A 26091-nucleotide genomic window follows, 5' to 3' on the forward strand; every position below is an offset into this window, starting at 1 on the left:
ATTCAGCAAAAATACCTTTAATTCACTCTTTATGTGGCCAATCGCCAATTTCTGAAGAGAATCACTAGTCAATAACTGTAAAATTCTCTACATACTGGTTTTTATGAGATTTTGACCCTTTCATATTTTGATCATTTTTCATGATTTTTCAGCTTTTTAGACACCCCCCCCCCCCCTCCCCAGCTAATTCCCTGCAGAGGGTTGACCTTCCGTACCGCGTGCATGTTGCACTATCACATGTCAGAAACTTACCGGTGTATAGTTTACAATGTCCCATCCACCTACTTTTCGTGTTATTTTGCCTCCCGTCTGTAACTTGCAATTTCACTGTGTAAAGTCAACACAACAGTCCTAGCCGCATGTTTCGCATTATACTTCTGATCCTCATGTACCTAACATAAGGGGCCTACATATTGCATATCAATTCCAACAAAAGACACCCCTCTAACTAATGATAATCATTTAAAATCATTTCATGAGTTTTAGCAACACTCATAAGCAACTCTCAATTTTACAAAAATATTGACGGGTACTTTATTTGAAACTGTCCCTTGCTACCTTAAGTGGCCGATTTTAGTTTTGATACTCATTCGCTTGCGAAGCACGACCTCTGGTGAGAAATAAGATAGATCTTTCCGGAACGAGATAACCATGAACTCGAACTGACTAAAAGTAGGACGAGTTCATCATGCATCGCGGCCAGATTGCTTGGATCGGACTTCGATTAATACAAGAAGTTTATAAATAAAATTGAACAATTAATGGGATTTTAGTATTATTGAAAAGAACTTTCAGAACGGGGTGTCCAGAAACGTGTTGACTAATAGACATCACGGCGGAACGTCACGGTAGGGCGAGTTAACCATCGGGCAGATACTTTAAATCTGACAAATGTGATTTAAAATATGCATGCAAAATGAAAATAAGTCATAACCTAGCGTGGTTTAATTTCATACATTTTCTTACCACGACAGATTGGTTGTAAACCTTAGACATTAATTTGTAAACATTAATGAACATACCATTGTATTATACGTCTTTTATCTGAAATTCTTAATTTTGGACAGTGATAGAAATAATATTGAAAATCGACTTAAAGAACCAAATTAAGAGATACACTAAATACCCATTCACTGCCACTGGTTTAAAACAAATCCAATAAAAAAAGTTTCTTTTCTCCAGTCAGCTGCTACAAACAGGATTGAGACCACGTGTATGTAAATATTATCAATTAAAGTGTAGATTTTTCAACCCTGCCAACTCCTCTAAATATTCAACAATGCAGGTTTTTTTTATTTCAAGTTTAAAGAATAAGATAAGGAAAAAATCGGAGAAAGTATATACAAAAATAAACAAAAAATATGGTTCAGCATATTAGGCATTATCATAATAATATGTAAAATGTTAATTCCCGCGCTTGCGCGGGGTATCATCTAGTTAGAAAACAGAAAAGTAAAATACATACATGTACCAACGTTATCCTTATCCAAAACGTGATTTGAAAAGCTTTCTTGAAATGTCTCGTTAAGATATCATAAATATGAACTTATTGATTTAAAAATACATGTACATCGATAACGGGACAAACTTTTGAAATTGCATCATAGATCGTAGAGAAACTTGTGAAGTAATCCAATCAAATTAATGATAAATGACAACAACGAACTGTCGACTGTCTTAAAAAATCGATATAGCGATATATCTATTAAAGTGGCAGTGTTACTCAAAATAGATGTTTTACTTTTTGATTATGACAACGGAAATAAAAAGAGCTACTCGAGATTTCCTTATACGGAAGGTTTTGTGCATCATAAGTCATCACCTATTAATTTAAAGGTCATTACAATTCATCCGGAAATTTCACATGTAAACAAACCGAGTTGTTTTGGACATTGGTTTAGTGTCACGTGATTGCGATTTCTGACTAAAAATAGTTACAATGGGATTGGCATCCTGAAAAAAGAATTCGAATTTGAAGCTGTTCGAAGACTGTGGTAAGATATATGCATTTATAGAGAATGCATCTTAATAAAATTAATATATAGTTCTTGAAGACATCAGGTTTCAATGAGAGGTTTCTGGCTCAAGATGTATGCCACGCTGCAGTATTTACATTCCCCTGCGGTTGCGTGGCTATAAAGCGGAAGAAAAACTCAATATTTTTGTGTTTGTCCAACGCGGAATTATATTTTTCTCTTTTTAATTTGATTTATTTACTTTTGAATACCGTTATATTTCAAAAGTTCATCTTTTCATAAGATATATAAACTATATGGAAATCGTGTAAAAAATGCGATATTTGCTGAAGAATGGGTTTGTGCGTCACCATGTCCCTTAAAATTGTCTGATATTGTTTTGATATAGCTGATACCGTATCTGATAATGATGATCTATTAAATGGTTTGATATTGTTCTGATATAGCGTATACGATGTCTGAAAATGAATACTCGTGGTTTTGGGTTTTTTAATTGTTGTTTTTTTTAATCTGTTGACAACAAGACACGTAATAGGCAACAATGGTAGGTAGGTAGACTTAGGCCTTTATCTTTACTGTATATATATGAGATAAAAAAAACGTACAAGTCAATTGGCTCTTTTTGTGGTCATTTCATTTTTACAAAAATATGCAAGCCTGCAAAAAGAGTAAAATTTATTTACGTGAATCCAATCATACAATCGGACTGAGGTAAAGACCATCTGTTTCTCGTACTCCATTTTTTGATTGATTTTCGTAAAAAACATTTTCGTTAATCAGTGGTTCATCATTTGACGGCGCTATTGAAGGCCCGATAGATTTGAAAGACACGTCATCCATTTTTTCTTGGCTGCTGTTTATACCATCTCTATGGCTATCATCTTGTGCAGCCGTTAGATAGCGTTCGGGTTCTTCATATTCTATGTTCTGTATTTGTTCGTAAAAGCATTCAATTTCATTCCGCATATTCAATGCTGATTCTGGTGCTGTTGTGTTAGAGTTGCTTACTTGAAGAGATCTGGACGTCCATTGTCGGTAGAGACACTTTCCTACATATGTGAAAGCCAACAGAGAAAGTACTGCTAGTATGATCAATATAAATTGCCAAATTGTTTGTAATCGATTTTCAAGATTTTCACCAATATTTGCTTCGATGATTTTTGGAATGGTCAGAGAGCTTGATCCTCCCAGATGGTGCGTGCTAAAAACAGTTCTGTCAAAACTACTGGCAAATACGATTGATATGGTAGAAATTTCTTCTTGTTCTACAATACAAACTTCGTTCTGTTAAAAAAAATTAACAATTACAAAACTGAACAAAAAACATTTTCAGCTAGATCAATTAAAACTATTTATATGATGATAATAGTAAAATGTTCTTAATAATTTTACAATTCCTATTTGTAAATAAATTACGGTATGAGTATTACTTTAAAAACAAGTGGGCCAGGAGCCACATTGCTTATTGAGCAACATTGACTCTAACTCTCATCAACCAGCTTGATGGAAGTCAGATACAAAAATAGTTGGAGAATTTTGTAAATAATACATGTTTATCACTTTTAGAAATATTTCTAAAATTTTCTTCACATCTTTAGTTTTCGGGCCCCGGTGTTGTTTCATGGGATGTTGTTTCAACAATTATAAAGTAAAATCTATTTTAGGATTTTTTAACACTATAACATTAAGATATTAAAAATTGTAGTATTACAGTTCTTAAACAAAATATTTTTTGTACATTTTCTCCAAACATTCATATACTGATTTTTTAACCTTGCCCAGAAAAATAAATTTGGGGTGTCATGGTTTGGGCATTTTAACCTCTTAATCCTATATTAAAATTTGAACCCCTTCCTAGGGTCCAAAATGTTGTCCAAATGTTACCTTTTGAACAATTTAAAACTTTCAATAACTCTTTATTAGGATGTTTGCATAGTTTTGTTGTATTGCATTCCTCAAGGAGATCAACCTCTAAACCTCATCTGGGATCTCTGAATTGTCCAGAAAAAACAGTTTGAAAAAATCAAAACAACGTATCAGGTTATTCTGACCTTTTTTTTTACTCTTTCCCCTCTGTTTAATCTTGTCTGAACATATAAGTTGAAAAATTCCCTGAATACAATACGCTCTCAAAAAGGAAGGCATTGATAGTACATTTACTAACGTTTTAATTTATTTAGTATCAGTAATTAACAAACATTTGCTTGCTAAGTGTTTTCAAAGCTTATTACTCATCAAAACTTTATATAACCGGTATTAAGATTATTTTATCATTGATGAATAAAGGAATTTATTTTTTAACCAATATATAAACACATCAAAAGTAGAAAAAGAATAATAAGATTTAAATCATAAATTAATGTTCCCTTATAAGTTTGATAAAAATGAACATCATCTGAATGAATTAATATTTTGCATCTTTATTTAAGTCATTACACTAAAATATTACGCAATGTTTCTCTCAAAAAATATCAATTTTAAAAAACGCAAAGGTTAATTCTGTTTTACTTTTCAACCTGTAGTTGAGCTAGCTTCTTTTCATGAATGGCTAGGTAAAAAAAAAATCAAATATGCCTTTTATGTTGAATACCATTGATTCTTGTCATATTTAATATAATCTACATGGTAAATAAGGTTTTATTGAATTGTAGTTATAAACGGTGCTGTGTAAGTCAAAGTGTTTTAACTTATTGGTGTCGATCCTAGTGCAAATTCTATTGTTTATCATTTCTTTTTCACAAATTTGAATTGTAAACTTTCATCTAAAAATAGCACTATTTCCTGCAGAATAAAGTAAAGACTCAAATCTTAAAATGACAATAAAAGAATTAAAGTTGGTTTTTCAGGATTTCACTGCATTTCAGGAACATTAACAAATGTAAGAGTTAATCTGAAAAAGCAACTGAATAGCTTTCCTCTTGAAAAAAGAAACATTCAATTTCTTTATAATTTACTTAACAACAATAAAGTGTGTTTTAATTTTCAAAATTTCTAGTTGACTGTCTAGCAATACTTATATTATCAGAATTGGTTAATTGCTTTACATATTCCATTTCATCGAGTTGAATGTTTTTAACCGGGTTTTCCAACGGAAAAATCCGTTTATTAAAATGGTGAAAAGGGTGGGCGGGCGGGCGGGCGGCTGCCAAAAGGGTACCCTCATGGTACGGATAACTCCTCCTACAGTTTTCAAGGTAGGAATTTTTTCTTTTGCAGATCAATTGTACATAAATCAGAGGTGTGCATATTGCTAGGATTTTGGTTTCCGATAATTTATCAAAAAAATACTAGCTTTTGAACTTAGTCATTTTTTGGTAAAATGTTGCATATAGGGTACCCTCATTGTACGGATACCTCCTCCTACAGTTCTCAAGATAGGAAGTTGTTCTTTTGCAGATCAATTGTAAATATATCAGAGGTTTGCATATTGCTAGGATTTTGATTTCTGATAATTTATCAAAAAAGTACTAGCTTTTGAACTTAGTCATTTTTTGGCAAAATGTTGCATATAGGGTTCCCTCATTGTACGGATAACTCCTCCTACAGTTTTCAAGATAGGAAATTTTTCTTTTGCAGATTAATTGAACATATATAAGAGGTGTGCATATTGCTAGGATTTTGATTTCTGATAATTTATTTTTAAAAATACCAGCTTTTGAACTTAGTCATTTTTTGGCAAAATATTGCATATAGGGTACCCTCATTGTACGGTTAACTCCTCCTACAGTTCTCAAGATAGGAAGTTGTTCTTTTGCAGATCAATTGTACATATATCAGAGGTGTGCATATTGCTAGGATTTTGATTTCTGATAATTTATGAAAAAAATACTAGCTTTTGAACTTAGTCATTTTTTTGGCATACAGTTCACATAAAAGAAAAGCCGGTTTGCTGTCACAATGACAGCTTTTCACTTGTTCTTTTTTGCACAGGTAAAATTGTACGCGAAAAATTGGCTAATGCGTGTATAGTTTTTGATGGTTTCTTTCGGCCTTCTTTTTATTACACTGGCATTAACAGCCCGATATGCTCGAACGATATACATTCGTACGATAGAGACAGAGAACTATACTATGTTTGTTCAATCATTTCGAGGGCCTCAATCCTGACTTGAATTTGACTTCTATATGTATTTTACTGGTATATATGTATCACCTTTTAATCAATGTATATGGTATTTTTACTACCTATATACTACCCTTATACCCCCTTTAAAAAGTTACACTCTCTGACCATAGTTTTAAAGCATGATAAAATTTCAAACATCTTCAAAGCTACGTTGACGTTTAATTAAGTCCACACATGAAATGCTACGAATTGGTCGAAACCTAAAGCAACCTAAAAATCACGGACTGCACGAAATAGGCATGATGATGTCAGACTCAAAGTCTCACAGGAGACGATTTAGCTGTTTCTTTTAGCTAACGTACTTATGTATATTAACAGTAATTTAGTAAATTTTACTTACTTTTCATATTTAACTTATTAATTGACTAAAAGAAAGATATTAATATAAACAATAAAATGCTTTCTTTGATGATTCATTCGGGTTATGAAAGTAGCGATCATTGCTAACGCTGGCTATGTGTTTTTCTGCATGGCGCTACCTTCTTTAAGCTAGTGCGTTAGCGAAAAGAAACAGCTACCAACGTTTAAAGATCTTTTTCTGCCAAATATTGTACACGTTTGTTATAATACCTTTACGATATTGAGCACCTGCTCGTATCAGGTAAATGAGAAAAAAATATTTTTAGGTTTTGATTCTAGATCTCCCCTTATCTTAATCCTATTCAGCGAATCTGAAGCTGAGATTGCAAAGTTGTCGGTAAAGCCTATAGAAACAAAGTATTCCTTTTATAGAAATGATCGGAATGCGATTTTAACTAACGGCATCATGAAATAAGTTTATGTTATGCTAAAACTACAACATGCTTCAAATGACATAATTCGCGGTGTTTTTGTTGTTTTCCGACATAGCATAACGTTATTTTTAGACGAGGCCAGTGTACATTTAGTCTAATATCGAATCTGATACAAATAATACGGTACCTGATCAAGGCAGGTTGCCTATATTATGGTGCATAACACAGATACTGTAGATGGTCCAAAACAGGGTAATCATATATGCATGCAGATGGTCTTAAATAGCTAATACAGGTATGTAGTCTAAAATACGGCAGGTACTAGATACAGGAAGTTGGTCTATTTTACGGTGTTCCTGATCAAGGAGATGGTCTAAAATACTGATATAAGGAGATGGTGTATAATACTGTACCTGACACAGGTAGGTTGTCTATAATACGGTACCTGATGCAAGTAAGTGGTCTATAATACGGTACCTGATACAGGCAGAAGGACCATAATGCAGTACCTGATACAGGTAGGTGATATATAATACTGCACCTAATACAGGTAGACAGTACATGTATATAATACGGTATTTGATACACGTAAGTGGTCTTTAATACGGTACCTTATACAGGTATTTAGTCTATAATACGGTACTTGTTTATAATATTTGGTATAGGTAGGTTGTCTATCAAACTGTAATTTTATACAGACAAATGGTCTATAAAACGGTAGATGGTACATGTAGGTGGTCTACAATACGGAATCTGATACAGATATGTGGTCCAAATTACAATATCTGATACAGGCAGGTTGTCTATAATACGATACCTGATATAGGTAGGTGGTCTAAAGGTCGGTACCTGATACAGATAGGTGGTCTTTAATACGGTACCTGATACAGATAGGTGGTCTTTAATACGGTACTTGATACAGGCAGGTTGTCTATAATACGGTATTTGGAATAAGTAGGTTGTCTATAATACGGTATTTGGAATAAGTAGGTTGTCTATAATACGGTATTTGGTATAAGTAGGTTATCTATAATACGGTTCCCGATACAGCCATGTGATCATTACCGTGTTGTACTGAATCTGGTTATAAGGTTCATTGTAGGTAACAATAAAATATTATTTGATTCACTAAAAATTTTGTATCATACTAAAGTACTAAAGTAAATTGTATAAAATATTTTGACATTATACAATATGATATTGAACAATACGATGCATTTTAATTTTGTGTTATATTATTCATATAAATTGCATTATCTATCCATCATTTATTTATGGTTTAACATCTGCGTTCAGTTATTAATAAAGAAAAAACGTGCATGGTTAGATAAAAACAAATGTATATGCATGTTTATTTGCGAGAATTGTTTATTCATTTCTACACAGCAGTGAAAATTGTAACATAATTGTGTATTTGAAATTATTCGTTAGATTTCTTGCATTTCAAAATAGTTTGCAAATATGATATACAACTTTTTTCTTTCCAAAGGTATTACAATAGTGATTACTTAATTATATTTATAAAGTAATTCATTCCCATCTACGATAGAAAAAATAAATTTAATAGTAGTTGAACTGTAATGGTGTCTGTAAAGTAGTTCTTATAATGAAATACATCCCCAACTTCTATTAAAAACATTTCTTTATTTCAATAGTGGTTGCAAAGTGATTCTTCTAATGAAACACGTCCCCAACCACTATTGAAATAATTTATTTCAATATTTTATTTCAATAGTGGTTGCATGGTGATTTTTCTAATGTACATGTAAAACATTACCAACCACTATTGAAATAATTTATTTCAATAGTGGTTTTATTTTAATAGTGGTTGCAACAATGCACATTATTGAGTTTTTAAAAATTAATGTAAAATTTAATGATTAACGCAATACCAAAGAGACAGTAAAAATAAAGGACAAGCTATGATGTATCGCAAACTTTTTGTAGAGACAATTAAGTCACTAAAAGAGAAGGGAACTATTTGAGTTTAGCATTATCTATCCGACACCAACTGACATCGAGTGGTGTTGGTTTTTAGTGCTCTATATATGTTACATGTATTGTTTTATGTACTTACTCTCAAGGCATCCAAACATGAAATCACAGTACTCTGTACTAGAACAATTGCATATGTTCTGGCAATTTTCTCCATACAGTGGATAAGGACAAGTAATGAAACACCCAGGACCGCTATATCCTGGACTGCATTCTAAGAAAAAACACTTGCCAATATACTTTATTTTCATAATTCAGTTAACATGTTTATTACCATTAAAACATTTTATAACCATCTATAAGAATAAAAAAAGTTTGTTAAAGTAATCAACATACCGACACAATTGTCAACAGCGGAGTCCCACTTGTATCCATCACAACAGCCGTGCGGGTTCTGTTCAGTACTATAGATAAAAAAGTAGTTTAAATTTACAAAATAATATAAATATGCTTGGTCTGATTCTATATCAAGCTTTATTTACGTTGCAAAACGATGGTTTTGTTATGTATATGTATAACACTAGGCAATGCAGTGATTTTCCAGACCGTTTAATCGAAATTTGTATGGACAAATATTGTACAAATTCTCTTTACAACAAAATATTGTTTACGTACTGCCAAACAGCAGTTTTATTACACATTTTGATATAAAACCCAAATGTTTAGATCTTGCAGTATAATGTAACGACATCTACTGTTTCTTAGAGAACAATATTAAAAAAGCAAAAATATGATATAATTACAAGAAAGAGAGAAAAATAGTTTTACATATATTTGCCGCTTTTTCCTTAATCTTATTCAGAAAATAAATTAAAGATAAAAAAAAAAAGAGAGAAAGCTCTACATAAGTCACATAATACCTCTCATTGATGACTCAATTGTACAAACAAATATATAATATATTAAATTAAAATTATAAACCTGTTATTTGCATACTTAACATATTGTAAAACATGGTTCAAAATCCATTAGGGAAGGAAAGCATTAAATAGGTTAGCCAATAAACATACCAGTTTGTGTATAATTATATTAGAGTGTTTGTCAAAAGTGTCAAGGACTCTTAATTTCAATTTTGAAATATACTTTCTCTTAAACCACAGACACCTGATTTTACGTATTATTTTTAAAAAAAAATTAAAATAGACCCATATCTAATAATAAATTTAAAAAATCGTTTTTAAAACTATTAAAGTTTGTAGTTTGGTTGGTTCGAACCGGGGTCTCTTGGATTTGTGGACTGCCACCTTTTCCACAGGAACAATTTTGATTAAGTTAAATAGCTATTTAAATTGCTTTATTATGATTTTTTAGATTAAAGGCACTATTTTGTTTATCGTAGTGATATGCAGGTACATGTATTCTAGATCTGGAATTAGTAATCGTAACCGCTTGACAAAAGTTGGCCAACGACTTACAAGTTTCCTTATCTTTAAGCTTTAATTTTAGTTCTCTTTTCAGTTATATTGTCTTAAATTTGTTTAATTTATCCAATCTGGTGGAGCTGTTTTTAGAGTGTCATTCTCATCGTCCGTCTGTACCAGTTCATTTCGAATTCAACTATATGGATGCTGATTGGCCCTCCAATATCAAAAAATAGCTAACTATGTCTTATCCCATTTCTATGTTTGTGTTTTTATATTAGAACTGGAAATGATTCATGTTCATATAAGCAAAGCGAAAAAAAACATCTTAGCTTTTTCCAGAACACAAGTACATGTGTATGTTTGTTATGGTAGACAATTTGACTTTTTAAACGTTAATATTAGGGGGAAAACATCAACAACAATGATAAAACGTTCAAATGAATATACATATATGTAATTTACATCAACCAAATATTGTTTCTGGTATTTTTAAAGAAATCTGACCGTGTTTTATATAATCATAAAAAAGTTTAACTAGTTAGATTTAATTCGTCTGCGCATAATCATACGCAGTCCTTCTAATTTTTGTGCTTTTACTCACGTATTCACAGATGATTTTTTTAAAAAAATTCATCAAAAGATGTAAAGTGGACAATAGTATGATTTTCTAGTTTTAGTTAGTTGTATTAGTTTTTTCTGTAATTTGAACGCTCGATACTGTTTCGCGTGAAACACCAAGAAGAGTTTAAATAATAAGACAAAACCTAAATATAAGCATACATGAATAAATGTTTACCTTAAACAACGATTTGATGAAGGAGCGCTCCATACTAGGGTTTGGTAATTATACAAAATACAACACAAAAGCAGCGAAAGTTTCATTTTCAAATTATACGACTGGTTGTAAATAAGATCGAGATAGAATCGAGTTTTGTTTTAAAACTTCCTTGTCATATGAAATCAACATTTCCGATCAATATTTTTAAATGTGTGTTCCTCAAAACATATTGTTTGAGATGTCCATATGCTCGGTTCCTATATTAAACCTTTTATATAATTTTAAAAAAAACAGATTATTCATATATGTATCATTGCAGATTCAGAGATCAAACTTGTCCGAAATATTTAAGTAAAAACAGTATTTAAGCAAACAACAGATATTCTTTCAGTTTCTTTTAAGTTCGCTTCTTTATACCAAAAATTAGGCAGTACATTTTACTCCTAACCGTTATTTGAGTACCATGTTTAAAGAAAATTAATGATATTGTGAAATAATTAGCCATTGAAGAGAACATATTGTGACAATGTTCTTTGAAAACCATTATTGATAGATAACAAATACACAATTTGATGAGGACAGTTCAGAGAATATGCCCTCTATATCCATGTATGAGTGTTATCCGGAAATTGAAACAGGTTTCGAGTTTAAGGGCATATGTTCTAATAAGAAGTTGCATAGCTGTCTTTTAATGCTTTGCTGAATTTTTGTTACCACACTAATGATTTTATATCAAACGCTTTAATATCTTTTGACATAAGCATTAATTGCATAATAGCTGTTATGGCAAACATTTTCCCCATTAGAGTGTGCTACATTGAGTGTTTGTTAGCATATTTTGTAATCATGACTTGATTATGATTTATAGATTATAGATACTCACTGTACATCGTGGTTTTACAAAAAGTTACAAAACATAACACTCCACTATAATCAGATTAAACGCAGTCAATACGACCATACTATTATTTTTAATTGTAATTGAAAAATTGTTGAATGCAATTTCTGAAAGGGGTGGATAGAACGGTCTGCCCATAACTCCATTTTACAGATTTATACTTTCAATTAAAATTAATTATCTAAAGCCTCTTTGAAACTACAAGTTAAGTTATAGCTGTGCAAGATTATAAAATGTATCATACATGTGCATAGCTCTTCTGAGCCTAAAGCTCAAATAGGTTTTCTGATTAATGAGTTTCCTTTATCATTCATGATAAAAAAAAACTTCATGGATAATTATATTATCGTGACATTTCTCTTAACTAAAACACTGAAATCCCAGAATAAGGGGTACCTGTATGAGTAATTTTTATTTACATAATGTATCTATCTACATTGAATATATAGAGGATATCTATATTGTGTGATTTTATATTTGCTTTATCCAACGAGTTGAAATGGTGTATATATTCGCGAGGCTTGCCGAGAGAATATAACCATTTCAAGGAGTTGGATAAATCAAATATAAAATCACACAATTATAGATGTTCTATTTATCTCATACAATTTGATTTATATTATGAAGCTTTTGAGACAGTCCCTTGTGTGACCCAAATTGGGGTTTTTTTTCAAAGATTAAAAACGATGATGCAACGTTGTGTTATGCGGCTATTGTGACCTTGCGCAATACAATTTAATACGTCATTCCTGAGATAAATCTAACTGTTTTAATGTAAAGTTTCACTGAAATAAACCTTAAAATAATTTTTTAGCTCTAGATAATTTTTCTTAGAGCTTATTCACTTGATTAAATGGAAATATTAATTCCGATTAGAAGACTTGAATAGGCCTAATCAGTTTTGTTGACATACACAAAGTTGCGAATGCTCGTTAGTTTGAATTGACTCGAACGAGGAACAGTTGTTGATGCATGATGTTTAATAAAACAAACACTAGGCTAGCCTTATGATTCAAAATTGAAAATAGTGAATAAGGATGCTTACTGGTGGTGGAATAAAAGTCTCATGAAACATTATTTCGGTAAGTTCTTGTATATAAACACAACCAGAGCGCTCTGTTTTCATCGCGTCGTCAGGATGAACTCTTGATAGTTAACGTAATTTGTAGTTTTATAAACTTCACAAAGCAAATTGAAAGTTGGAAGTGGGCTAAATTTATCAAAAATCTTGACAAACAAGAAAAAAGGGTCTTGTGGTTACGGTTATGAATAACTTTGCAAAAAAGGTGTGTGTGGGGGGGGGGGGGGGCTAACCTCCCCCCCCCCCCCCCCACACCTCACAATAGCCCCCGGTTCCGACGCCTGTGCTACGCAGTTATGTGTTTTCCTTCATATTTGTAATTTAAATCTTTGACAAAATCAATTTTATTTTAATTTTTGTAGTAGATATAGTTATGTTAAAAGTACTAGCAAATCTTCGAAATTAGGTCACTGAAGCGTTGAAGCGAGGGGCTGTGTCAAAAGTAGTTCCGACCGGAAGTATTTGATATAGCATCACCCGTGTGATATAGCAAAGGTTTATCAAACGGGTAATATACACCACACGTATGAGATAAATCAAAAGTGGCCATGAAACTTTTAAAATAAAAGCAGTATAAATTTTATACATGCATTTTTTCAAAATATTCTTTTGAGTAATATTTTTCGGCTGTCACAGTTTTATAAAGATAAGACAAGCTTTTGGGGTAAATATTTTATGATTTTACACGTAATTTCTCCATAACATATAATTATCCGTGCGTAGAATTGCCAGACGTTCAATTGCTTATACATGTAATGTTTAATTAATTTTATGATTATAAAATACATTTGATAATGACTATCGTTGACATTTCCTTTGAAGTCTTAAATGTTCCGCTGAATATATATTAAGATCAAACAAGATATGTTTGATAAACAACGATACCCATCCTTGCCAAGGTATTGTGATATTGTGACTTAGTAGTGCTGCTTCGGCCAGATGTATGTCACACAGTAAAACGTAAGCGCTGTTGCCCCTTTATCCTTTGTATATAGAATATAAATTAATATAATTGTATAAAGTTCATAAAATCTAAATATTTGTAAAACAAAGAGAGATATGCCGGTGTATTATTTTTTAAACATTAAATCAGCTTTTTATACAATAAAAACCAATTTGATATAAGACCTATATTATTTTTTCATAGAAAAGTTTTTAGAACATAATTATATAAAAAACCGAAAAATGTTTAATCTTACTTAAAACATGAAATGGTTTCAACGACGAAATAGTAGATTTTTTCATAAAGTGCTTGTAAGTTTTCAAGATTGAATTATTCCTCTTTTGCTATTGGTTTGATGACAATATATTTATATGTTTAATTATTTTTCAGAGCGCATCAAACTTAAGCAGTCATTTTTAGAAAGTATGCTTGCACATATTTTAATACAGTAGCTATAAAATCTTTTTATCAAGATTAAATTATTTGTGATACTGCAGATTCCTAATTAAACGCGAGGAATTAATATCCGCGTGAAATCGCGAGAAGCAACGTACCCTTGTAGATTTTAATATCTTGCTTTTATTTTTCAGACAGTTTTGAACTGAAGGAAATTAAAACTAAAAATGGGCTCTCGCAATTTTATATTCTCATTGTAGCTCCCAGTTCATCCATCCGAATTTTTTTAGACCGGGGGCTACAGGCGAGCAGCTAGGAAAGACTGTGCTATACAGCCCTCGCGGCAAGATTGCAGGTCCCACATTGAAGTTATTGCTGGTCATAGCTTCACCAAATTAACTTGGGATTTACAGACCAAGATGCTGTGAGAATCTTACATGTACATCCGTATCAGATACTTGCGGAGGAGAAGTTATAATAGGCGCAGGATAAAGATTTTAAAGCGATCATCCATTGGTAGACAATTTTTATTACTTGCATTGTGTGTCTTTAGCAAACTCCATTGGATGATGCATTTTGTGGTACGTCATGACAGGCTTGCAATTGGTGCCGAATCTGAGTCAAAAATTTTGAATGCCGATGAAGTTCGAAGAATTTAGAACAAGTGAACGTTTTTTAATCAAGTTACACATTTGTGTAATGGACTTACCTATTTAGACTCGCAAATGGTTGATGTAACTGATTAGCTAGCCTCAGATATGTAGCCTGATTTCTATTATTTTCCTGAGCAGGTTAAAGTTTTTTGAGCTATTCAAAGCAGGTTACAGCCTTGTTGGAGCTGCGCATTATCGATAAGGGGCAAGCTCCCCCCCCCCCCCCCCCCCCACGCAATATATATATACCTGTTACCTGTTTTTCTTTTTCCCTTCGTTCAGTTGCATTGTCAGTATAAAGTTTATAAAACGGAAAAACTGAAAATTGTCCGTGGCCACGAAGGGAAAAAGAAAAACATTTTATAAAGTCACTAAAACCTTCGTTAAATAGTTCGATATAGACTGTTTCATCGTCTCTGATTTTGTTTTACTGTATATAACGTTATATAACTTTATTCTATGATTGTTTCCTTCAATAAGCATTATGACGTCATAGTATTATTGTTGACGTTATCACTAGGTAACGTAATTACGTCATAGTTTTAACGACTGAAAAACGTCTGAAGATTTTTAACAATGAAAGCGCTTATGTTTTGCAGTTAGTGTTGCTTTTTTTCTTTTATTATATTTTTACCGGACACTGAGAAAATACTTTTGTGATATATATATATATATATATATATATATATATATATATATATATATATATATATATATATATATATATATATATATATATATATATATATATACACACACACAAACACACATGCATGCTTTAGGAACGCGTATATTTTCTAGCGTATGGAAAATATTGGATGTTAATTTTATGAACTTAAAAATCATATTGTAGATAACCCAAAATCCACATTGAAATATATGAAATGTTTGCCTTTAACCTCATAGATCAATTATTTAACATTACCTGTTTGAAAGTTTCTACATGTATAGCATTGGAGCATTCTACCTAATGTGTCAACTGATACACCACCATCTGAATCACGAGCCCGATCGATATGGAGTGTTGACGTTGTCTCTCTAAATGAATTGGGCAATAATATGGTTAGTAGTGTTTTCTCTTCCATTGAGCTCTGCGATTAATAGTATTTAAGTTCTCACTAAAATGTCAGCTTGGAAGCAAACAGAACCGCCATCATTGAGATTGGATTATTTATTAAGTCCGGCGCCAGGAATCAAGCTGACGTCCGCCATGATTAATCAGGGGAAACTCTAATCGAGGATGTGTCGAAAGGTGACAAATCCATCCGTTTTTCTTAGGCTATTTGAATAAAAGAAGCCGTCTTTGGAATGCTAAGTTCTTGCGTGCTGCCGTTTTTGCCGCAATTAAAGAGTCGAAATAAATACCTGCGGGTCCGCATCTTGCATGCTTGTCTTTGTGGTAGTCTTATTGACCATTAAAGAGACTTAAAGAGAGACCAATGTCCGAAGCAGACAGTAGCAACGACATTAAATGGAACAAATACTGTTACATGTATTTCATGGTGATCAAACCAAAGACAAATTCTGCTCTCACATAGATACGTCTTTTAGTTACAATACATGTACAATGTACATGTAATAAAATTACCTCAATTATAGATTTGACAATTATTACAAAAAATATTGTTTTCTTATGACTAGCTCTTTTCATTAGTTAGAGGAGTATACAACTACACTGTATAACCAATATAAAACCTTTAGTTAAAAGCAACAAACTGAAAAACTAATCAAGCGATGTAAATGTGTGTTTGGGGACTTTAAAGCCATTTTTAGACAATATTAGTCATTGAAAAGAAGAGCTTTGAATAACGATACAGAAAACTAATCATACATGTACATATATTTAATATATAAAAGATTTAGAAGTTTTCTTTATGTAAAAATAGTTTATAGGTAAAATGGCATTCCTGAAATTAAGGTTGCCTCAAGGGTAATTTGTTGTCTATCAAGCCTTTTTAAACAGTTGTAACTAGTCATAAAGTTTCAACTAAATATGTACGTTACTAGTATTTCATATAACCAAGGTATAAACATCTTTCTCTGAAAATGTTTCAAATCATGGTAAAAAGGGGAGATCAACGATTGTGAAACAGTATATATAAAACAAAAATGAAACTTTTTAACCTGCTTCTTGACAGAATAAGAAAATCCAATATCATAATACTTCATTTAGAAATACAAGATAAACATTATAATTGATAATAACAGTTCGGAAGAACTCTTTTCAATGAAATCATCTGGGCGTTTGATCCAGTGATGGATTTCCATTAATGACAATTTGACACCGTAAAGTCCCGAGAGACGGAAATCAAGTCTATCTCTCACGGACTCGGAAGCCTCTTGTGAAGACAGCAAAGAAATGGGATCCTTTCTTCATCAAGACAGGGTGATATTCTATAGCTTAGTTTTGGACTTGCTATTGTTTTGTAATCACAAGTTTCTTTTCTAAAGTACAGAGTTGTTTACCGATTCCGCGCCAAACAAATAGTCCCTGATTTTGTTGTAACACGCTGGGTTGGTTTTGGTTCCAATGTACTTGTAAAATTTTGTGGAATATAATGAGAACTCGAGTTAAGTTTTTTGGTTCGATAAAATCAAATAATCTATCCGTGGGTTTGAACATTTCATCAGACTCAAACAATGGCAAAACAAATATTTTTTTGTAAAATTAAGAATTGACATTTTGTTGTTTGTAGAAGTGTTGACACAATTAAGATCATTTGTACTTTAGATATGTACTTTTAAGATGGAAAACACTAATGATTCTGTTATCCATTGAAAACTGTTTTGTTATGAAACCAAATGCATGGATTTTGACTGTATGATTCACCAGCACAAAAAATAACAAATACCCCAGTAGTCTTCATCTTTACTATGGAGGCTGTCCTTGTAGGAGAAAAGATTCTCCGTTAATTGTCTCGAAATGAAAATGTATCAAGTTCTGCCGAAATGTTCTTACTTTTATTTCTTTATCAGTATCAAAAAATCGTGAATACTTTTGTATAAACGTACAACCTGTTTTAAATATTTAATGCGTCGATCAAGTCATATTTGTACACAAATAAAAAAAGATGAAATATTACATAATATGTTTGAAAATGTTAAAAATGATATTTGCATATAGGTCTCTCATCGTATGTTGATTCGCTAATTTCGATGGTGGAAAAGAGTCAGTCTCTATTTATATCCTCTGCTTTTTATACTATATAGACAAGACAAGAATTTGCCAAATCTGATTTCTTTAAAAACAAGTTTTCTGTTTTGTATGGATGTAAAGAGTTGCTTCTTTGTTTACAGTAGTAAACACAGATAAGTAAGTAAAGAATGCATGGGAAAGTGTTGTTTATGGTTTCCACTATTTCTTAAAGTTATGGTTCTGAGAAAAATATGGATTTTTTAACAGAAACTCTTGAGCTACAAAAAAAGGATAAATTTATTATTTTACAATCATTAAAAAAATGTTTTTGTTGTATGTAAACATAATAATAAAATGATTTCTTCGGATCCTCCAAAACTTAGGATTCCATGGAATTAGCATCGGAATTTCTATCGGAATACTTCGACAATTGCTACTTTGAATTGAAGATGCTAAATTCAATTGATTGGTTATTCTTAATTCAAACTCAGCTAAGTATGGTTTGTCCAAACGGTTAATTCTGGCGATGTGTCTCCATATCACGGACAAATGCTTCCTTACAGTGATCTCTAGTCTCAAGGGGGTGAGGATTCACTCTCACACTCAAAAAGTCAAGAGAATTGCAAATATATAATGAACACTAATGCAAGGCAAAGAACCGGTCAATCAGAAGCCACCGTCCAAGGTCCAAAGAAAGTCCTTTGGGTATTAGATTCATTGGCGGCCATCTCCTATACACAGTCCAATTTTTCACAAATAGCTTATGATATGCTTTTATGGGAACATTCAAAACAATATGTCTTTTAAATCTACAAAGAAAATCTGCAGAATGCGTCCATTGAGATATATTCTTTGACATCGATTGGTGTAATATAATTTTTTTTCTTTTCACATTTGTCTATCGTCATCTGGAAGGTACCAAAATAATGTTGACTGAATGGCATTTTTCTGCTATTTTAGTCAGTCCTTCATAACTTCCTATGCAGTTAAAATTCAGTTGGCTGATTGACTTAAGTTCATCTTGTGTTCTTTCTTTCTCTATTTTATTCAGTTGTGTTAAGAGGGTTCGATGGCCGTCGCCATTTATAGACTGTACTGGTCTCTTTTCGAAGAAGAGCTCTATATGAAATATAACAAAATACCCAAATTTAAATGTTAAAGTATATGATTTTTTTCTTAACCAAGTACTAGTTAAACAAGTAATAACGTAAAATTTAAGGTAGATCTGATGGTTACATGTAATTTGTTGACCATCGAGCCTCCTTAATTTAAGGTGGAATAACACATCGTCACAAAATGGCTGACCTCTGATCGAAACGACATTTCGTTATATTAAAAGAATTTTATCGACGGCAACATGTATCTTACTTCATAGCGGAGTGGTTAACGTGTTGGGCTTGTGATCCGTACTTCCCGAGTTAGAATCCATTGGAGGTTTTTGCTATCACTTACTGAATTGAATTTTTGAACTGCAAATGTTTCGCATATTTGACATATGTACAGTTTATTTATCATAATATCTTTCATAATCAAATAATTTTCTGTTAATTCGAGTGACTTTTTCCAGGTGTGTTATTCCACCTTAAGAGACTAAGAATTTAATCAATTTTAATGAGACGAATAGAAAGACCATTTAACGATAAAAGTAAAAGTTGCAATCGATGAAATGGGGTTCCATGTACATATCCCAATTTTGTTGAGTTAATTTGAAAAGTGAAGTTACAAAACAATGCATTGAAATCATCAATATCAATTGATTAGAAACAGTTCAAAAAACCCCGCTGTTGTACAACAAAATACATTCTTTTTCGATTAAGTAGACCTGCTAACCAGTTTATTAATTGATCTCTTGTGTATTGCAGTGCATCTAGATACAATCTCATTATTCTACATGACCATATATTCTGACTATAATTTGGTGAGATAAGCCTAGCTGTGTTATTCCGTTCGGGCTTTCACTTCATTTTCATTTACTAGTATATATATCCTAGAGGTGTTCCGGAAACTTAAACCGATCCGTCAAAAGGAAGTTAACAACCAACTAGTCTTAAGCTAGCTACTAGTTAGAGGAAGATGCAAGGGCCCTCATTCGATTTTTCCAAAAAAAGAATTTATGAAGGATCTGTAGGTTTTTATCAGGTGATCAATGACCTCGATGGCTGCGTTTTAATCAATATTACGAAAAGAGCGTTCACCAGTAATGTTTACATGCAGGAAAAGGGATAAAAATTGACAGTTCTCCAAGATATTTGTTCTCGATAAATATTTGATGAAAAAATCGGATGATCTCGTGAAATAGCTGTTACCATAAGTTGATTTGGTATAGCGGCAATGGACGTCATTTATTTGGCTTGCTTAATATCGTTATGTAATCCAAATGCTTTTATGTAAAACTGCATTCCTTGTCTATGGACACGGCTTCAGATGCGGGGTAAAAATAAACTCGACAAACCGTAATTAAAGAGATAAGAATATTTCATTCTTCAGAGTACGTTCATCGCGTTGGAATTATTGCAATTTTTTGCTCGCGAAGTAGAAGATGCCCTGATATATCAAATGGACATGGAAAACCCTTTTTACATAAAGCCTGGAAGTTATGTTGGGTTTTTTTTCTCCTTGTTAGGAAGTTATTGATACTGATTTTTTTTTCTTAACAATTCTTTTAATCTTGACAAATGCGTTCTCCAATTAACAACAAAATATTGGGAAATGTCCATGTTCTTCCTGAATAATAGTATATATACTGAAGATTAATTGAGCTTAGATGGTAAAGTATGAAAATGTGTCAACCAAATAACAAGAAATTATTATTGGATTTCTTATTCCATGTTAGAAATGGGCATTAGTTGTATATTTAATGTGAACAGATAAGCAATTTCTTTTCTTCTGTTCTTCCTTCATTTTTTTCATTTTTATGTTAACTTTTTATATCTTTACGTAGTATTATTATATTTCATTATACCTAAAAATACTACATACTATCAAATTAGGTTCATGTATTATGGAATCAGTCAATTCAATATTTTTTAGAATAACGGTACGTATACAAAACTTTATAAAGTTGTTATTTTTTTAGAATGAGGAAAAAATCTGGCAAAGATAAGAGATGGTTGATCCTTTTTTCATGTCGCCCATAATCTTTCTAAGAAAATATCCAATTTTAAAGGGAGGGAGCAAGGAATCTAGTATCATTACGAAAATAAAGCGTGCGTTCATGTAAATATTATTTGTTAAAGATATGCTTCCATGTAATTATAATTAATTCAAACAATGAATTATACTTGCAGTTATTATTTATTTTTGTTGTCTTGCTGTAAACTTTCTATTTATGCCCATTCAGTAAATTCAAAATTTTAAATATGACAATATTAACAATTCCTAAATGTTTTAATGCCCATAGATTAATGTTTTATATAAATATCAGACCTTTGTAGAAAAGGTTCATTTTACAATACAGTGTCCTAATGGTTAACTGCGGTTCATATTTTACAAGGAAAGAAAGTACAAGTATCATATGGTCAGAATAAAAACCTTGACATTTTGTACAAAATTCAAAAATAGTATAGAAAGATTTAAAGCCTTCCTATATACATCTACACTGTCAAAAATCCTGTCCTGATTTAATTTCTTTGTGGTTAATTTATTGGGGAATATACCGGTATTCTTAACACGTATATCTATTAGTTAATGTAGAAATGCTGTGTCAATATTTTTGAAAAATGTTCATAATATCAGTTAGAGATTACTATTTCCGTTGGTGTATCAATCAATTCACGGGCTGTGGGTGACAGTTTACCGTTTCCCCACTGAGTACATCGATCTGTGCCTACGAGATTCTTTGGTCAATTAGTGCAGTCTTTCTGATCATAAAATTGATAAATAACGAGTTGTTGTCATTTTATATTTACGAGAAATTATGTTCATATATTTGTCCAAAAATAGGCTGAATCAGTTAAACCGAATCTTTGAATTATTAGATTAAGATTGCAAATGACAAAACGCATCATATGCAAATGTTTAAAATACGTTGGTATTATTTCTGTGTTTTTAAATGAATTCCAGAATAGCTGGACCATTACATCAAAATTGGATGAGTTACTGTAGGAAGATACTGGAAATTTGAACATAATTGTAATGATACATTGTAAATATTATTCATTTCGTTGCATAATTTTTCTTTGTTATCGTCATAGACATCTAAATAATGTTCATATCGTCCAGTTGAATTTAGCTTTGAGTTCATCATTTTCATCAGAATTATACACTGATCATAAAATTACGAATTCATCTTCCAATTGATTTACGATCATTAGTTTCATCAAACAATTACAATGTAACATATTTCTTATATATGGCCAGAAGGGATTTTCATTTTATCGAGTAAAAACAGCTCTCTTCTGGAACGAATTATCGAGTCTTCGGTTCGAGGAACGGATATCAAATTCTATGTAAAGTGTAGTCAGTCCGGTTATCAAAAAGATTGTAACACTAAAGCTAAAAACACTGTATATTAAGCAAGCTACGTGTATAACATTTTATGCATTAACAAAAAAATGTTTTTACTTAACCTATATAATGTGCAAGTATCTTGATATTTTTTTAAAGAACAAACTGACTAACATGTCGTCATTTTTAGGTACAAACAAAACTATCAAATTTCGATTCGAAAGATTTCATAGTTTACTCAATAATCTTGGTTCATAAATTATTTCTTCTATTCAGCCACCTAGTGGGTTTTTTATGTGATACCGGTATGTTTAAGGATTACACTTGAGCATGAGGACGTACACTCATGTCGTTAATCTGATGGGACAGCCATGCATCAATGGGGTCAACAGGGAGAAACAGATTATCGGACTTAGGGTATATCACTCCTCAATGTCGTTGCATCAAGAATTCCTTCAGAAGTACATCATTGAAATCTGTAGACAAAACATACTTCAAAAGCACATAGAGAAATAGAGGGGTTAGTGTTCATCCCTCTGGCATATATAAATTGACCCTTTTGCACTTAAAATATAGTTCAGCCTTACTGACATATGTTTTTAGTATGTTTAATAAAGCGAAAACCAAGAAGTGTTTTGCATGATGCACAGCGTTCAAATTGAGTAGAATGATAAAAAAATATTTTGAACAAAGCTGCTTACTTTTTCCACTTAAAATTGGCGCTTGTTTTAAATAGCAACAATTTCATTTAAAACAAAAAGCTATATTGTTATGAAAAACTTTATAAATTAAAGGCAGTTTGTATCCCACCCACCCAAAAAAGAATGATTTCGGTACGGTATATGCGACAACAATAATCTAAATGGATTTCTAAGCAACTCGCTTCATAGTACTGACGTTCATTGCTACTGATTCCTGATTTCCACGACGAATTTATGTTTTTATTTTTTCTATATTTTCATGAAGATTATAAAATATTAATCTACTTATAAATATAACATGAAATTTTAACATTTTGTTTATTAAAAAAATGCAAATTGATAGGAATGAGCTTTAATTAGGTCTTTGATTTTTAAATAGAAATAAATAAATTTTACTTTCTTGTATTGATCTGTAGTGGTACCCCAACTTTTGTCTGTACTAATATCTAGTTTTTGATTTCAAGAAAACCACTTATATACAGCTGACAACACGTGGTTCTACTTTTGTAAATTGTCTGTTTCTTTTTAAAAAAAAAAGGCCTCGAAGATTGCGATGTGCACTTTGCATTCCTTACAAACGAGAGAGAGAGAGAGAGAGAGAGAGAGAGAGAGAGAGAGAGAGAGAGAGAGAGAGAGAGAGAGAGAGAGAGAGAGAGCGAAAGAGAGGCAGAGGGAGAAACTCTATTCTGTAAAATAAGTTGTAACTCTCTCTCTCTCTCTCTCTCTCTCTCTCTCTCTCTCTCTCTCTTTCAGTATTTCAGTTACACATCATCCGAATTGGTATATCATCAAAAGTTGCATTTGAAGTTTAACGTCTACAGTCTTTTATAGTTAAAGCTTCGGCAGACTGCAGAAAGAATTACAGGAAAAATACTATATCCCCGAACTACGTTGGATCTTCGTAGACATAAAAGACCATGACTATATCAGTATTGAAACAATTAAAACGTTTCACCTGAGGATTGGTTTCTCATATAATAAAAAGACAGAAAAAGAGTCTAATAAAATCAAAGGGGACGAAAATAGACGAGAGAAAGACGGAACACCAATATATCGGAATGGATATTGAATTAATGAGTCACATTTATTATTTTCATTGATATAACAGGAAAATACAATACCGGTGTGCAGGCTTCGTTTCATAATTGAGTTTTTGGATTATCATCGGAAAAACAAAGAAATAAAAGTTATGGCGTACTTTCATACAGAAAAATACGACTCTTTTGGCACATTCAAAATACTAAAAATAAAACCACGCACATATGTGTCTAGTTAAAGCGCATTACATAATTATAGTTATACATAACTTATATTTACAAATATATCACAAAAAATCAGCAACCTGATGGAGGGGACGAGATTCGACAAAGACATATTTGTGTCACGACTGTATCCTTGCCGGGTAATTGAATAAATGTTATTGTTAAAAGCAGCTGACAGGTAATGAAGCAATTAAGCCATGAAGTCATCGGCTAATGAGCGATAATTACTTCAGCAGGCACTCGGCACTTACATCTTTATCCCAGACATGGCTTACCAAGAAGAACCGGTTTCTTATTGAGAGTTTTCTCTTACTTTTTTCTTTTTCTCCTTTTTTTAAAGTGCTGTAACGTCAAAAACGCTCCTCTGGCTTTATCAGTGTACAACGTTCTAAGAACTCGGCGACCCGGCCCGGCCGCCGCTTATGTCGATAAGTAGCGGTACTCTACTTTCATAATCTCATTAACTTTAGACTTTTTTTTTTACCCTCAAAAGAAATATTTTTCTCTACATTAAGGATGCGTTCTTCCAACTGACTAAGAGTGAGATGTTCTCCTTGGGATTCCTGTGTGTTGTTAAGGTTGTTGATGTTGTCCTCTTGACACAGTTTGGTTTACGTACTGTTGTGATTCTGTAATGTCACATTCAATTGCTTCTTGTAGATAAAGCGTTTTTAGTAATTTTGGGTTTCGAAATATTCGTAGACAGTTCACATTATACACATGTTACAAGATGAACGCGATCTTTATGCTCAAATATATATGGATAGCAAATCAAATACATTACATTTTCAAATCCCTAAAATTCACTAACCCAATTTTCTCTTTCCTTTTTATCCTAATCATATATTGAAGCTGAATTATTTCTCCTATAATATTTAAAAAAACCCATCTTTTTTTAGTTTAAAAAAAATAACTTTTTTGATTTAAAGAACATTGTAGATGAATTCAACAGTTCCACATATAAAATTCAGCACATTGCCGAATGACCGCAATCAAAGGTTAACATCTTTACCCCTTCTATTAATATTTATTTTACTTAGTTGAATGTTAGATATAAAAGAAGTAATGATATACATTATTAGAATTCTCCAAGCCTTGAGTTTTATGCATTTTCCATATTAAAAAAAAAAACAAATTATGAGAAGAGATTCCTGGAATTATTAAGTTTATTATGAAGGACGTCTGCCACAGTTTAGTGAATTTATCCCCGCCAGTAACTTCATCAAAACATTGCATTTGATCTGCAGTTATTCTCCGTAAAATTAGTCAGAGATCGCGTGAGTATGAAACAAGTTCAAGTAATTTTACTATCTGTACAGAAGCAAAGCCAGACCCTCGACCCAGAGTAAATGGCCGTGAAATGAAATTCCAAAGTTAGCCCTTTGAGCGAATGCCTTCATATTACTTTAAACTAGATTATCTTATTCAAAAGAAAATTCACAGCACGCGTAATAACTTTGTTTATACTTATTTACATTAGGCCATCAAATAATCCGAAAATTTTCCCGAACAAAGAGAAATTATTTCTGATCTAATTGCATTATAAAAGGGTGATATTTTGAGCAGACAAAGAGAAATCGAACCCTGGCTATGTTATTTGCT

General features: G+C 31.9%; 1 protein-coding gene across 1 annotated transcript; it reads right to left on the reverse strand.

Annotated features, from left to right (window-relative positions):
- Window positions 1–2201: 2201 nt before the first annotated feature.
- On the reverse strand, window positions 2202–11024 carry LOC128185477 (uncharacterized). Its single transcript, XM_052855066.1, has 4 exons — window positions 10992–11024; window positions 9168–9303; window positions 8914–9045; window positions 2202–3241 (listed from the first exon to the last, which is right to left on the reverse strand). Exons 1-4 carry the CDS (start codon window positions 11022–11024, stop codon window positions 2670–2672), a joined length of 873 nt encoding a protein of 290 aa, XP_052711026.1. The 3' UTR covers window positions 2202–2669.
- Between the last annotated feature and the right edge of the window lie 15067 nt (window positions 11025–26091).

The sequence above is a fragment of the Crassostrea angulata genome, chromosome 5 (assembly GCF_025612915.1).
Source record: "Crassostrea angulata isolate pt1a10 chromosome 5, ASM2561291v2, whole genome shotgun sequence".
Lineage (NCBI taxonomy): Eukaryota > Metazoa > Mollusca > Bivalvia > Ostreida > Ostreidae > Magallana > Magallana angulata.

Excerpts from the sequence above, each read along its gene's own strand:
- LOC128185477 (XM_052855066.1), bottom strand. The coding sequence starts at position 11,024 with ATGGAGCGCTCCTTCATCAAATCGTTGTTTAAG. Across the intron at positions 9,046-9,167 it reads CGCTGTTGACAATTGTGTCG|AATGCAGTCCAGGATATAGC; the intron begins GTATGTTGATTA and ends GTTTTTTCTTAG. Across the intron at positions 3,242-8,913 it reads CATGTTTGGATGCCTTGAGA|AACAAGAAGAAATTTCTACC; the intron begins GTAAGTACATAA and ends TTTGTATTGTAG.